This window comes from Musca autumnalis, unplaced genomic scaffold (genome assembly GCF_047663935.1).
Source record: "Musca autumnalis isolate F117 unplaced genomic scaffold, ASM4766393v1 scaffold_1, whole genome shotgun sequence".
NCBI lineage: Eukaryota > Metazoa > Arthropoda > Insecta > Diptera > Muscidae > Musca > Musca autumnalis.
The window spans coordinates 188317696-188334240 of NW_027411644.1; the positions used below are offsets into that span (position 1 = coordinate 188317696).

The 16545-nt window shown below is 36.2% G+C and overlaps 2 protein-coding genes across 26 annotated transcripts in view; one reads left to right on the top strand and one right to left on the bottom strand.

Moving 5' to 3' along the window:
- LOC141388847 (protein lap4-like) overlaps nt 1-16545 on the top strand; it is a 667534-nt gene that overhangs the window by 164687 nt on the left and 486302 nt on the right. The window lies entirely within an intron of this gene.
- LOC141390997 (uncharacterized) lies at nt 7297-15999 on the bottom strand. The gene is made up of 2 exons (XM_073963914.1): nt 15796-15999; nt 7297-8917 (listed from the first exon to the last, which is right to left on the bottom strand). Exon 2 carries the CDS (start codon nt 8912-8914, stop codon nt 7808-7810), a length of 1107 nt encoding a protein of 368 aa, XP_073820015.1. The 5' UTR covers nt 8915-8917; nt 15796-15999; the 3' UTR covers nt 7297-7807.

Genomic DNA, 16545 nt, shown 5'->3' on the forward strand with positions numbered 1-16545 from the left:
CAGATACTTTTTTACTTGTTTATTTTTTTCGCTCTCTGCTGAATTTGATCATGCGAACTTGTGGTTTGTAGCCGAACACACTACACACTCGGCCACGCGTGCTAACATTAAGAGGTTAGTTTAAACACAAACACGTGCATTACCATCTGTTCTTTATTTTGTCAACAAAAGGCGCACGTAGTCGGACCCAGTACTAACGGACCCGAATGTGCCACAGTACTAACGGACCCGAATTTTTGCAGGGGTGGGATGAAATAGCGTTTAGTGAAATATTAAATAGCGGACTTATGTACATCTGCGGCAAGGTAATTGCCAGAATTTAAAAAAATCTACCCTCTATTCCTAGCTTAAGAGTTTGCTTCATATATCTGGAAAACATTAGTTGAGGTTGTTCAAAATTTCAATGGGCAACCTCATTTCGAATGTTCACCAAAAGCAAACTGCCAAAAATATAAAATTTATGTTCTGTTCAAGAACCTGCAAGAAATTTTGGAATTTTGACAATTTTACAGTTTACCATTCTTCAAAGTTAATTTTTCCTCCATGTAATATTGCATTTTTTTACCACTCCACCATTTTTATTGTCCACCTGTTAATAAAGTAGCTTTCATTTCCTTAATTTATTGCTCATATATTTCACCACTGAACAGTTTTTCCATTTTCATCTGCATCCAAAAATGAGGGAGAAAAAACTCTTCTTAATTTTATGTTCATGTAAAATGCAACAAAGTCTCGAGTACTATTTCGTTAATGACGTCCTCATTAAACAGATGACATCCAACAGAGTGTTGGATGGGTGGCGGTAATGGTACTGCTGCTGGTGCCTCCACACTGGTGATTCAAATCTAAATGGACAATGACAATGGAGATTGGTACCAAGCAAGCAACCAACCAACCTACCAGCTCCTCGTCAGTTACCACCCGCGTGGCCTGGCTATTTGCCTAGAAACCATGTCATGAATATTCATAATAGTAATTTTTTTCATTGGCATTGATGGTGCACTGGGCAGACAGCCGAACGACAACCGACCACGTCGAGAATGACATAGAAATGTAAATAAAGAAAACAACTGAACAAAAACAAATTCATTCTACTGGGGTCAATGAATTGTCACAAAAAAGACAGAGGAAAATCGTACACAGTGGCCCACTGTGATGAGGATGATGACGAAGTTTGTTGTTGGCAATTTTGTTCAGTCACTGCTTTGCGAAAGAAAAGCTTGTTGTTGTTGCACATCCAAACTGTAAGCATTTGCTGCTGTTGCTGATGGCAGTCATCGCCATTGTCAGTCATGAAATGAACAACAAAAGCAACAATTTCATGCCGAGCGACAGAGCATTCACTCCTCCGCAATTGTTTGCCCATTTAAATGGAGAATTTTTTTGGGGTTTCAGGAATTTATAAAAATTCTTTAGAAGCAAAACAAGTTTCACGTTTGTTGCCGTTGAAGAATTATTTTTACAGAATCGGAGATAAAAGTCTGAGGGTATTCCAAATAAATGTCACTGTATGGCAATGCTGATGGTCTTTCGATTATGGATCTACCATTGGTGGTCGGGCGTCTGGCTGTTTTGGTCCTCCGATAGTGGCTGAGAGCGGGCAAAAAGGAGTCTTTATAGACGAGCGGAAGGGAGTCTTTACAGACGAACAGAAAGGTGTATTTATTGACTTTGTAAACGAGCGAAAGGTAATCTTTATAGACGAACAGAGAGGTGTATTTATAGACGAGCGAAAGGGAGTCTTTGTAGACGAGCGAAAGGTGATCTTTATAGACGAACGAAAGAGAGAATTTATTGACGATCTGTATAGACGAGCGAAAAGGAGTCTGTATAGACGAGCGAATGGGAGTCTTAAAATACGAGCGGAAGGGTGAATTTATTGACGAGCGAAAGGGAGTATTTATTGACTAGTGAAAGAGAGTATTCATAAAAGAACGTAAGGGAGTCCTTATAGAAGAGCGAAAGAGAGTCTTTATAGAGAGCGAAAGAGAGTCTTTACAGACGAGCGAAAAAGAGTCTTTACAGACTGGCGAAATGAAGTCTTTACAGATGAGCGGATGAGTGTATTTATGGAAATGGAGTCTTTATAGACGATTGAAAGGGATTCATTATAGACGAGCGAAAGTCAGTCTTTAAAGAGGAGCTTAAGGGAGTCTTTACACATGAACTGAAAACAGTGCTTATAGACGAACTGAAAACAGTCTTTATAGAGGAAGGGAAGTCTTAACAGACGAGCTGAAGGGAGTCCTTACAAAGGAGCTAAAGCTAGTCTTTATAGACGAGCTGAAGGGAGTCTTTACAGAGGAGCTGAAGGGAGTCTTTACAGACGAGCTGAAGGGAGTCTTTACAGACGAGCTGAAGGGAGTCTTTACAGACGAGCAGAAGGGAGTCTTTACAGACGAGCTGAAGGGAGTCTTTACAGACGAGCTGAAGGGAGTCTTTACAGACGAGCTGAAGGGAGTGTTTATAGATGAGCAAGAGATTCTTTATAGATGCGCCGGAAGGGATAGGTGAGTGGCAAGGAGTCTTTAAAGGGGAGTCTAAATGAGCATTTATAGACCAGCCGGAAAGATAGAAAGGATTTTTAAATATTTTTAAAAAAATTCACGTTCATAAAATTATTCTTAAAACATCCACGTTCATGGATTTATTCTTAAAACATCCACGTTCATGGATTTATTCTTAAAAACTCCAAGTTCATGGGTTTATTCTTATAACATCCACGTTCATGGATTTATTCTTAAAACATCCACGTTCATAGATTTATTCTTAAAAACTCCAAGTTCATGGGTTTATTCTTATAACATCCACGTTCATGGATTTATTCTTAAAACATCCACGTTCATGGATTTATTCTTAAAAACTCCAAGTTCATGGGTTTATTCTTATAACATCCACGTTCATGGATTTATTCTTAAAACATCCACGTTCATGGGTTTATTCTTAAAACATCCACGTTCATGGATTTATTCTTAAAACATCCACGTTCATGGAATTATTCTTAAAACATCCACGTTCATGGATTTATTCTTAAAACATCCACGTTCATGGATTTATTCTTAAAACATCCACGTTCATGGATTTATTCTTAAAACATCCACGTTCATGGATTTATTCTTAAAACATCCACGTTCATGGATTTATTCTTAAAACATCCACGTTCATGGATTTATTCTTAAAACATCCACGTGCATGGATTTTTTCTTAAAACATCCACGTTCATGGATTTATTCTTAAAACATCCACGTTCATGGATTTGTTCTTAAAACATCCACGTTCATGGATTTATTCTTAAAACATCCACGTTCATGGATTTATTCTTAAAACATCCACGTTCATGGGTTTATTCTTAAAACATCCACGTTCATGGATTTATTCTTAAAACATCCACGTTCATGGATTTATTCTTAAAACATCCACGTTCATGGATTTATTCTTAAAACATCCACGTTCATGGATTTATTCTTAAAACATCCACGTTCATGGATTTATTCTTAAAACATCCACGTTCATGGATTTGTTCTTAAAACATCCACGTTCATGGATTTATTCTTAAAACATCCACGTTCATGGATTTATTCTTAAAACACCCACGTTCATGGATTTATTCTTAAAACATCCACGTTCATGGATTTATTCTTAAAACATCCACGTTCATGGATTTATTCTTAAAACATCCACGTTCATGGATTTATTCTTAAAACATCCACGTTCATGGATTTATTCTTAAAACATCCACGTTCATGGATTTATTCTTAAAACATCCACGTTCATGGATTTGTTCTTAAAACATCCACGTTCATGGATTTATTCTTAAAACATCCACGTTCATGGATTTATTCTTAAAACATCCACGTTCATGGATTTATTCTTAAAACATCCACGTTCATGGATTTATTCTTAAAACATCCACGTTCATGGATTTATTCTTAAAACATCCACGTTCATGGATTTGTTCTTAAAACATCCACGTTCATGGATTTATTCTTAAAACATCCACGTTCATGGATTTATTCTTAAAACATCCACGTTCATGGATTTATTCTTAAAACATCCACGTTCATGGATTTATTCTTAAAACATCCACGTTCATGGATTTATTCTTAAAACATCCACGTTCATGGATTTATTCTTAAAACATCCACGTTCATGGATTTGTTCTTAAAACATCCACGTTCATGGATTTGTTCTTAAAACATCCACGTTCATGGATTTATTCTTAAAACATCCACGTTCATGGATTTATTCTTAAAACACCCACGTTCATGGATTTATTCTTAAAACATCCACGTTCATGGATTTATTCTTAAAACATCCACGTTCATGGATTTATTCTTAAAACATCCACGTTCATGGATTTATTCTTAAAACATCCACGTTCATGGATTTATTCTTAAAACATCCACGTTCATGGATTTATTCTTAAAACATCCACGTTCATGGATTTATTCTTAAAACATCCACGTTCATGGATTTATTCTTAAAACATCCACGTTCATGGATTTATTCTTAAAACATCCACGTTCATGGATTTATTCTTAAAACATCCACGTTCATGGATTTATTCTTAAAACATCCACGTTCATGGATTTATTCTTAAAACATCCACGTGCATGGATTTTTTCTTAAAACATCCACGTTCATGGATTTATTCTTAAAACATCCACGTTCATGGATTTGTTCTTAAAACATCCACGTTCATGGATTTATTCTTAAAACATCCACGTTCATGGATTTATTCTTAAAACATCCACGTTCATGGGTTTATTCTTAAAACATCCACGTTCATGGATTTATTCTTAAAACATCCACGTTCATGGAATTATTCTTAAAACATCCACGTTCATGGATTTATTCTTAAAACATCCACGTTCATGGATTTATTCTTAAAACATCCACGTTCATGGATTTATTCTTAAAACATCCACGTTCATGGATTTATTCTTAAAATATCCACGTTTATGAAATTATTCATAAAATAACCACGTTCCAGAAATTATTCGTGAAAAAATATTATTTTGAAAAAATCCGTGTTCATAAAAATATTCTTAAAAAAAATCCAAATTAATAAAATTATTCTTAAAGAAATCCATGTTCATTAAATTATTCTTAAAAAATCCATGTTCATGAAATTATTCTTAAAAAAATCCACGTTTATAAAATTATTCTTAAAAAATCCACATTCATGAATTTATTCTTAAAAAAATCCACGCTCATGAAATTATTCTTAAAAAGATCCAAGTTCATAAAATTATTCTTAAAAAATCCAAGTTACTAAATTATTCTTGAAAAAATCTTATTTTGAAAAAATCCACGTTCTTGAAATTGTTCTTAAATAAACGTACATGAAATTATTCTTAAAAACATCCAAGTTAATGAAATTATTCTTAAAAAATCCACGTTCATGAAATTATTCTTAAAAATATCCATGTTAATGAAATTATTCTTAAAAATATCCATGTTAATGAAATTATTCTTAAAGAAATCCACGTTCATGAAATTATTCTTAAAAATATCCATGTTAATGAAATTATTCTTAAAGAAAATCCACGTTCATACAATTATTCTTAAAAAATCCACGTTCATAAAATTATTCTTAAAAACCCACGTTTATTAAATTATTCTTAAAAAAATCCACGTTCATAAAATTATTCTTAAAAAATCCACCTTCATAAAATTATTCTTGAAAAAATCTTATTTTGTAAAATCCACGTTCATGAAATTATTCTTAAAAAATCCACGTTCATAAAATTATTCTTGAAAAAATCTTATTTTGTAAAATCCACGTTCATGAAATTATTCTTAAAAAATCCACGTTCATAAAATTATTCTTGAAAAAATCTTATTTTGTAAAATCCACGTTCATGAAATTATTCTTAAAATTCCACGTTCATGAAATTATTCGTAAAAAAATCAACGTTCATGAAATTATTCTTAAAAAATCCACGTTCATAACATTATTCTTGAAGAATCTACGTTCATCAAATTATTCTTGAAAAAAATCTTATTTTGAATACTTCCACGTTCATGAAATTATTCTTAAAAAAATCCACGTTCATTAAATTATTCTTAAAAAATCCGCGTTCATGAAATTATTCTTAAAAAGTTCGCGTTCATGAAATTATTCTTAAAAAATCCACGTTCATGAAATTTTTCGTAAAAAACCCGCGTTCTTGAAATTATTTTTAAAAAATCAATATTCATGAAATTATTCTTAAAAAAAATCACGTTTATGAAATCATTCTTAAAAAATCCCCGTTCATGAAATTATTCTACAAAAATCCACGTTCATGAAATTATTCTTAAAAAATCTACGTTCATGAAATTATTCTTAAAAAGATCCACTTTCATGAAATTATTCTTAAAAAAATCCACGTTCATGAAATTATTCTTAAAAAGATCGATGTTCATGAAATTATTCTTTAAAAAAATCCACGTTCATGAAATTATTGTTGAAAAATCTTATTCCGTAAAAATCCATCTTCATAAAATTATTCTTAAAAAAATTCATATTCATGAAATTCTTAAAAAATCTACGTTCACGTTGAAAAATCTTATTTTGAATAAATCCACGTTCATGAAATTATTCTAAAAAAATCCGTGTTCATGAAATTATTCTTAAAAAATCCGTGTTCATGAAATTAATCTTAAAAAATCAACGTTCATACAAATTTTCTTAAAAATCCACGTTCATGAAATTATTCTTGAAAAATTCCACGTTCATTAAATATTCTTGAAAAATTCCAGGTTCATTAAATATTCTTAAAAAATCCACGTTCATGAAATTATTCTTTAAAAAATTAACGTTCATGAAATTATTCTTAAAAAATCCATTTTTGATGATCCGTACAAATTATTTTTTAAAAATGTACTTTGATGATCCTTAGATATTATTCTTAAAAAAAAAAACACACATTTATGATCCCTAAGAATTACTCTTAGAAACTCCACGTTGATGGTCCTTAGAAATTATTCATAAAAATTCACGTTTGTGACTGTGTTGGCCCCTCAAAAATAATCTTAAAAAATCCAGGTTTCATGATGGCCCTTAGAACTTATTCTTAAAAATTCACGATTGTGACTGTGTTGGCCCCTCAAAAATAATCTTAAAAAATCCAGGTTTGTGGTAAACATATTTGTTTGCGTAGCAATGAAATTAAAAGAAAATAAATAAAAACACAAAGGATTAGAATTTTTTCTCAAACAATATTGAGTTATGTTTTATTATGGATTGTTCGTGGAACAATCACTTATTTACCTTTTTTACAGAGTGTAAGGGGTATGTGCTTATAGGACGATATCCAATGAGCGAGTGATTTTAGAAAAGCTAGGATGTAACAAAGCGGAGCTTAGAAAAAAGTTACTCGTTAAATTTTGTTACTATCCTTGTATTTGTGTACGAGATACACAAAGTTGTATACAAAGGTAGGGGACAAAATTTAACGCAGGGGTGGAAAACCCATATAGAATATAAAATCATTTAAATTACTTAAACCAAGTTTGAAATTAAACATTGCCGCCCGCGTTGCAACATCCTGCTATGTTGCAAAATTAATAATAAATTTAAAATAAAAATATATTTACAAGTTTTTTTTTCATATTCTTTTTTTTTAATTCTCTTTTTTTCATTTTTTTTTTTTCAAAAAACACTATAAACTAGTAAAAGTTATTGCTCGATGAGCAGGATCGTTTGTTGGCTCGAAGAGACCTGATCCGTTAACTTTTATATTTAACAAATGACTCGAAGAGTCGTGTGACTAGGGCTCGATGAGCCAGAGGCAATTGAAGATTACCCCTCACATTGAACTTAAATATTACATGGACCCGATATCACCCAACCGAAAATGGTGAGCTGGGCCCATGGAAAACCAGGGCTCGAATAAGTTTGAGGCCTCATTACCTTGTGATAGACATCGGGGCCTATGATCATACTGACCGCAGCAGCTTCATTGAACCGTGGGTCCGCTAACTGCAGGCCAGCATAATGATCCCTAAGGCCGACGGACACAGACTCCGAGGGAGCCACAAGGTGCCCCAGATCAACCACACGCGCAGACATTAATAGTTGTTGTGCTCCGTCGTATGATGATGCAACGGAGAACTGGCAGAACCTTTCCGGACCAACCATGACATGACACAAATTGATACTATCAGCCAACGACCGACAAATCAAGCTATGGCCTGCACATGGGTCTAGTAGGGCTCTGACAGGTATCCGAAGTCCATTAGACAGAAGCTGTACCACCATTGTAGGTCCCAGCGTGGCTACGCGCTGTAAGGCAGATACGTGCCTTTGGGTAACCGGTTGGGAGATGTTAGTGGTATTATGTTGGGGTGGAAGCAAGGGACCTGGAACAGGAGAAATATAGGTACCAACGGACGGACGTTTCGATGATCTACTCTTGCGCAATTTTTTGGACGGCTTGGTTGCAACATTAGTGGATCGCGATAGTTCTGGCTGCGAAGATTGGTGGAGCAACGTGTGATGCCCCTTATTACAGATCTTGCAACTGTACCGACTAGTACAGTCGCGAAGGGAATGGGTGTTGGACAAGCAATTGCCACAGCACTTGTGAAGTGCGACCATCCTCAATCTTCTCTCAACACGCATCACCAGAAATTCTTTGCAATCTCTCATAAAATGATTGCCGTCGCATATAACGCATACTTTTTTCGAACCCTGGTTCTTTCGACGGGGTGCCGAAAGTGGTGGCGTGGCCACAGTTTCTCCTGAAGGAGCTTCAGGGACCGTCGATAACGGATTTTTTGTTTCCTTAGACGAAGGAGCGGCCTGAGGAAGCTCAGAATCCGCAAGGGGGACTGCCGAGGCATCAAGCTCCCGTTCCTCATCAGACATGGGGACGTTGTCCTCAATCTCAGGGAGAGTTGCAGCCATCTTGCCTAAATCTTCCATCTTCTGTGAAAAATAGAGAGGATGCAACAATACAATGACGAGGAACGCATTATTATTATTTGGCCAGAATGACCAATGTAAAAAAACCGTAGGTCGTTTTGCAATTACCATAGCCCGAATATTCGCGACTCCTTCGCTACCATCAATAGTCGTTTTTCATTTCGCGAAAAAGTATAGAGGACGCGAAAGCCGACACGAGATATGGACTATAATAATTAAGGTAGCGCAATTAATTTAACGATTGGCCGTCTAATAGTGCCGCTTTCCGTATAAATGTCTGCGACACGTACTCGATTATCAGTACCCGGGTGCACCGCTATTATTCGACCTAATTTCCACGAAGTGGGAGGTAGATTTTCGTGCCGTACTACTACCAAGTCACCCGTTTGTAAATCGCGTTGCGGAAACTTCCATTTATATCTTTTATGCAAGCTCTTTAAATACTCTTCTTTCCACCGAAGGCAGAATTGTTGAGTAAGAGCTTTCATTTTCCGGAAGCGATTTACTAGGTGAAGAGGCGATTCATCTATTAAGGGCTCCGGAGGAGCTAGGATCGGAGATCCAATAAGGAAATGGCCGGGTGTGAGTGCTACCGTATGTTGAGGATTGTCATTCATGGGACACAAAGGACGTGAATTTAAACAAGCTTCGATTCTGGAAAGAATCGTAGAAAGTTCCTCAAATGTAAATTTGAAGTTTTTAGCTTGTTTACGGAAATGTAATTTAAAACTTTTTACTGCGGCTTCCCAAAGACCACCCATGTGGGGAGCGCCGGCAGGTATGAACTCCCACGAAAGTTCTTGATAGTGCAGCGTGGAACACAGACTATTTCGACTTTCGCGGACTACGGCTTTGAAGTCCTGCTCTAATTCCCTAGAAGCTCCAACGAAGTTGGTGCCGTTGTCAGAAAATATAGTTTTTGGACAACCTCGCCTTGAAATGAAGCGTTGGAAGGCTGCTATAAATGTTGCCGTGGACAAATCTGAAGTAGCTTCCAAATGGATTGCTTTCGTAGAAAAGCAAACAAAAACACAGACGTACCCCTTAGTGATTTTAGTCAAGCGGCCTGTAAAGGATTTGAGGTCGAAAGGACCTGCAAAGTCAACACCAGTAGTGGTAAAAGGCCTTGAACAAGTTACTCTTTCCGGTGGAAGAGCAGCCATAATTTGGGTACACGTACGACTTTTAAATAAATGGCAAGTTTTGCACTTATTAATTGTTGTCCTAATTAATGCAGTGAGTCTTGGGATCCAATACTCAATTCTGAGGATGCGTAACATCAATTGATTTCCACCGTGGATGGAAATGGTATGAATAAAATTTACCAGAAGACGTGCAAAGAGACTTTGGTAAGGGAGAAGTATGGGATGTCTTTCTGAATAAGAAAGAGTGGGTGACCGTGATAATCGTCCGTTAAGTCTCATAACACCTGACTCATCCAGAAATGGATTTAATGGGAGAAGAGAGCTTTTTGGATTCAAGGGAACCTTATCTAACAGACACTGATACTCATCCGCGAAGTGTGTTTTTTGAGCTAGAACAGCTAGACGTAATCTAGATGCTTTAAGCTCCGAACTTGAGAGGTTGTCATCATTGTAAATGTAACGACCTCTATATGCACGGTGAGTATTATGGATAAACCTATACATATAAGATAGGACTCGTAAAGCCCTATCTAAAGATGAAAATCTCGCTAAAAAGTCCTCGGAATCAGTTAAAAATGAAGCATGCGCCTTGACAGCACGTATTTCAATATCGGTGTCAAGTGAGGTTAAATTAGAAATATCCCACTGAGAACTATCTTGGCGAAGCCAATGTGGTCCATGCCACCATAGTTGGGATGACGCGAGATCAGAGGGCGAGACCCCCCGGCTGCCTAAATCAGCGGGATTATCTTCAGAGCGCACGTGATGCCAACTACCTCTGTCTGTAATCTCCTGAATCTTACTAACACGGTTGGCAACAAACGTAGTCCATGTAGATGGAGTTTTGTTTAGCCATGAAAGGACGATCGTAGAATCGGTCCAGCAATATATTTTTTGGAATGAAATGTCAATTTCATTCTGAATATTTTTTAATAATTCGGACGCCAGAACGGCTCCGCAAAGCTCCAACCGTGGTAAAGAAACTGACTTTAGGGGGGCTACCTTAGTTTTGCAGGTCAGGAGGTGAGTATAAATGGTTTTATTCGGAGTTATTATCCGAATATATATCACCCCCGCGTATGCCTTTTCTGAGGCGTCAGAAAAGACATGAAGTTCGGCGGAACAATCTGGCGTATAATGAACCCACCGAGGAATATGAATGGAATTCACATCCTGGTAACAGTCCACGAAATTTTGCCAGTCACGTTCTGTCGTAGACAGAAGTGCATCATCCCATCCGATTTTATCTGTCCAGATCTTCTGCATAACTATTTTGGCAGTAACTATAATTGGGCCTAACCAACCTAAAGGATCAAATAGTTTAGCAATAGTTGACAATGTTTCTCGTTTCGTGTAGTGATCTTTTGAGGGTAAAGCACTCACACTGAAATAAAATAAGTCAAGCTGAGCATTCCAACGTATTCCCAAAGGTTTGGAACTGCTAGCTTCAATAAAGGAGAGAACCTTAGCATCGATTAAATCTTCCGTGGGAAGATTTTGCAAAATAGCACGGTCATTTGCTGTCCACTTCCTCAATTCAAATTTTGCAGAGGAAAGAGCTGCTATTAATTGATCTCTAGAATCTAGGGCTGTACATATGTCATGATATCCTGTTAGTACGTCGTCGACGTACATGCACCTACGAAGTATGTGTGCAGCGAGAGGATATCGATCGTTAGTATCGTCCGCTAATTGTAGAAGCGTCCGTATAGCTAAGTAGGGGGCGCAATTCACACCAAATGTCACCGTCTGCAATTCAAAATCCTGAACAGGTTTTTGTGGAGAATCCCGGAAAACTATCCGTTGAAGTGGAGTATGTGCCGGATCGACACGTATTTGGCGATACATCTGGGTGATGTCGCAATTAAAAACGAATTTAAATAGTCTCCACCTCAGAATAAGCAAAACTAGATCCAATTGCAGAGTAGGTCCCACATGTAAAATGTCGTTAAGACTTTTCCCGTTGGAGGTTTTGTTCGAGGCGTTGAAAACCACTCGAAGTTTGGTAGTCTGTTTGTCGGGATTTATCACGGGATGACGTGGCAAGTAACAAACAGAAGTGTTTGTTGAAGCGGCACCAACAGGCCTCATATGATCCAATGCTAAGTACTCATTAACAACTTGATCATAGACTACCTTTACTTGTGGCTTTCGAAGGAGGGATGCCTCATTTCTAAGAAATTGTCGTAAACAATTTGCTCGGGAGAAGCCTAACTCCACCTGTCCAACTATCTCAGTCTTGAGGGGAAGGCTAACAACGTACCTACCATTTGAATCCCGACGTGTGGTACGCTTATAATAGTCCTCGCATAATTGGTCAGAGGGCGATAGAATTTTACGTTTGGGAATTTCCTCAAGTTCCCAAAAGCGAAGAAGAGTCTTGTCAAGATTTTCCTCTTCTGAAAAGCTAACCTTCGTTGAAAATACAGGAATATTTGGAGGGGGAATAGGACCAGTAATGATCCAACCAAAGACCGTATTTTGTGCTATTAGGGACCCTAAGATATTGATGTGAGTACCCTGTTGTAGGATCTTTGGATAAAGATCTGCTCCCAGCAAAAGATCAACAGGTCGACACTTGAATAAATTGGGATCTGCCAAACGAAGATTTGGCAATTGAGAAACAATGTCAGCATTGACGGTAAAAGAGGGCAGGTTGCCCGAAATAGATGGCAAAATTAGGGCCGTAGTATTTATTGAACGCGATGCATCCAATGGAGAAGTAATGCTAAACGATGTTCACCATTGCCGTGCCTAATAGGACATTTCTGCTTTGTGCAGTATGGAAAACCTGTCTATTAGCAGAAGACGAAGAATCTGATCTAATACCTGTAGAGGTAGAGGGTTGATCAGAAGAAGCTACACTCCTATTGTTGGACGTTGCTGTCGAAGACGTTCCAGCAGTTGTATTGTCCCTGTGTAATAAAGTATGATGTCTTTTATTACATTTACTGCAAGTGTAGGGACTACTGCAGTGATTAACTACATGTTTAGGGGACAGACAGTTAAAGCAAGAGTTATGTCGCCTAATTATATTTATTCTTTCAGGAACTGAAAGTTTCAGAAACTTTTGGCATGCTCTGATGTGATGCGTTTGTCGTGGACAAAGAACACATGTTTTATTTGAAGAGGCACGAGAGGACCTCGAAGAAGGGGGGGAATTCCGAGGAGAAAATGTGGGGGATCGGTTCGTGCCAGCATTCGTGAAATGCGAACGAACTTTTTTACTGGTGGATGGTTTGCCAGTATCTATACCCCTAATGTCACGTAGACAGGCCAGAGTTTGGATACGTTCCGTAAGAAACGCGTCCAAATCTTCCCAAGAAGACAAAGCAGACTTGTCTTTAACACTTTGTTCCCAAAGCGTGACACTATTTTTAGGAAGTCTCTGAAGACATATGAACACTAGGATCGGGTCCCAGTCTTCAGTTGAGACGTCATAATTGGACATGGCAGAAATACATCCATTGATACCCCGCTGTAATTTCTTTAACCCTGAACTGGTCTCACTATCTAAAACAGGTAGGTCAAATAAAAGTTTAAGTTGGTGGTTCACCAAAATACGTGGATTGTCGTAAGTCTGTTTAAGAGCTTTCCACGCAGGACCAAAGTTTTTGTGGGTTAGTGAAAACTTTGCCACAATTTCATGGGCGTCGCCACTGGTCTTTTTATTTAAATGGCATAGACGTTCAATGTCACTAATGCCAGTATTATTAATATACACAGCCGAAAATAGGTCTCTAAATGTCGGCCAAGAAAGGAAGTCACCGTTAAATACTTCAATGTCGCAGGGTGGTAAATTTAACCTATGTCCAATATGTTCATTACCACAGGATGTGAATGATGTATTGGAGGAATGGTGAGAATGATGCGTGACATCCAACATTGAAGTTGCACAGTCGGAACGATGTGACCTATTGCCTACACTCGCGTGAGGGGAAGATGTTGCTACTGATGACTTGGGCGGAGCCCGAAGTCGATCTAACTTCCTATTAATAGAGGCGAGAGCATTTAGATAAGATCTAAATGCAACCTCATATTTGCCATCAACAGCAGTAACGTCGTTACCAGAACAATCATCTTCTTTAAAGAAATTGAGACAATCTTCAAACGTAGTTTTTACCCTGTCCCATAATCTCTTGACCTCAGCTTCTTGTAGCTCTAATATGTAAATATCGAGCTCCTCGTCCCGTTGGGCACTGAAGCTGGCGTCAAATTTAACCAAAGCGTCAGTAGCTCTGATAAATAAATCTAGTCGGGTGACAGACATTTTAAATTAAAAACTGAACGTAATTCAGAAAAATTTAAATTAGAAAATTAAAAGTAAAATTTCGTTGAAAACGATTTTTTTTGTTATAAAAAACTATGAAAATTGTAGCACTTACACCAGGAATTTCCAAGGTAATTGTTCGAAAAACAATTTTTTATAAAAGAACAACTCTGTAAAACTGCACGAAAATGTACCAAAGTATTTTGGAAATTTATTAATTTCACGAGATGCAATAAATTTAAAGAAAGTGACACGTGATGTCAAAAACTGTATGCGAAAATCCAATAAAAATGTTAAATTTTCACCAAAATATTGGCAAAAATAATTTTAAAACACGTGATGCTTTAAAATAAAATAATTTTATTGGTTAGAATACACTGAATTTATAAGTAGTCGTAGACTATTTCAATAATGTATCGTGGATACGGCAATATATTTGAGGTTTAACGTGATTAAACCACCAAAAATTCTTTAAATTTTAAGAAAAACTCAAAACTCACTCTAAATTTCTCTCAGTGTATTAAAATTTTCACAAAATGTTTACAATGTATCGTATAATACACGTAAACTATGGCAATGTATCGAAGATAGCACTTGCCGAAAATAAATTTCCAAAAATATTAAATAAAAATCGAAAATTCGCAAAAAATGTCGCTAATATCGATTGTAGGGTGCACGGACTGTAAAAATGCACGCTAAAAATCGCTAGCGAACAACAACAAATTATTCAAAATAATCAATTTAATACCAAATATTTAAATGAATATTTGAAATAAATGTGTATGTAATATAATATATAAAAATAATAATAATTTTAGAAATATGACCGAATATAGGGTGCACGGTGTCGAAAACACGAATAAAATTTATTTTTAGTTTATATCCGAAATATTCAACTCAACAAATCCCGAAAACGGCACTAAAATATTTTTATAAAATTGAAATGTAATTATTAGTTATACTTGGATACCCCTAATACAATTGATTAGGTGTAAATGATATATAAGTGCCAAATCTGCCACCCGTATTAATTAAAGGTGGAAACAATCAGCAGTAATGACAAATGAATGACATTTATTCTTTTTATTGGAATTGTTATTGTTGTGATGATTTTGGTGTTTTGGCGAACAAAAAGAAGCAAAATAAAAGGAAAACACCACAATAACAATTGATCATGTATTAAAATATATAAAAGAAATGCGCGGAAACAAAAATAAAAATGAATGTATGCAAACGGAATAGTTAAAAAATCACTGTGATTGTTGTTGTTTTTTATGTGAGAAAATCGTGGACAATTTGACACTTGTATTTGTGGGAATTTCAATATGAATGTTGCCGACGGCAAATGGACGGACACTTACGCGCGTTTGTAAAACGACCGACGGCTTTTTTAATTATTTATCACAACACTATATTTTCGCGGTATGTCACTTTTATTTGAAAAATAAATTAGGCAGTGTACATACCTGTGTTGTTGATGAAATATTATTTGTGGAAAATAAATAAAAAGTAGAGGTGGGGATGATCGTGGATCAGTGTAGGTTGTTGTTGTTGTTCTCGACGTAGTCGAATTGCCTTGTAAAGGAAGAAAAGGAGAGCGTTAGTAGTTTTCGTTGAAAACAATCCGGCTCGATTGGACCAATGTTTGCGTAGCAATGAAATTAAAAAAAAAAATAAATAAAAACACAAAGGATTAGAATTTTTTCTCAAACAATATTGAGTTATGTTTTATTATGGATTGTTCGTGGAACAATCACTTATTTACCTTTTTTACAGAGTGTAAGGGGTATGTGCTTATAGGACGATATCCAATGAGCGAGTGATTTTAGAAAAGCTAGGATGTAACAAAGCGGAGCTTAGAAAAAAGTTACTCGTTAAATTTTGTTACTATCCTTGTATTTGTGTACGAGATACACAAAGTTGTATACAAAGGTAGGGGACAAAATTTAACGCAGGGGTGGAAAACCCATATAGAATATAAAATCATTTAAATTACTTAAACCAAGTTTGAAATTAAACAATATTTTTAAAACGTCCAAGTATATTACTTTGATAGGCAGATCATAAAAGTATTTCTTGAGATCCGTTTACACCTAAAAATCTGCATACATTTTTCACATAAGAAATACAGTCCCGTTCCACGCTCCATACCCCATGACAGGTAGCCTTTAAACCAACACATTTTTCCCTTTAATATTCATAAAACAATAACTAGG

Bases quoted from the DNA above. Each gene is read 5' to 3' on its own strand.
- LOC141390997 (XM_073963914.1), bottom strand. From the start codon at position 8,914: ATGGAAGATTTAGGCAAGATGGCTGCAACTCTCCCTGAGATTGAGGAC.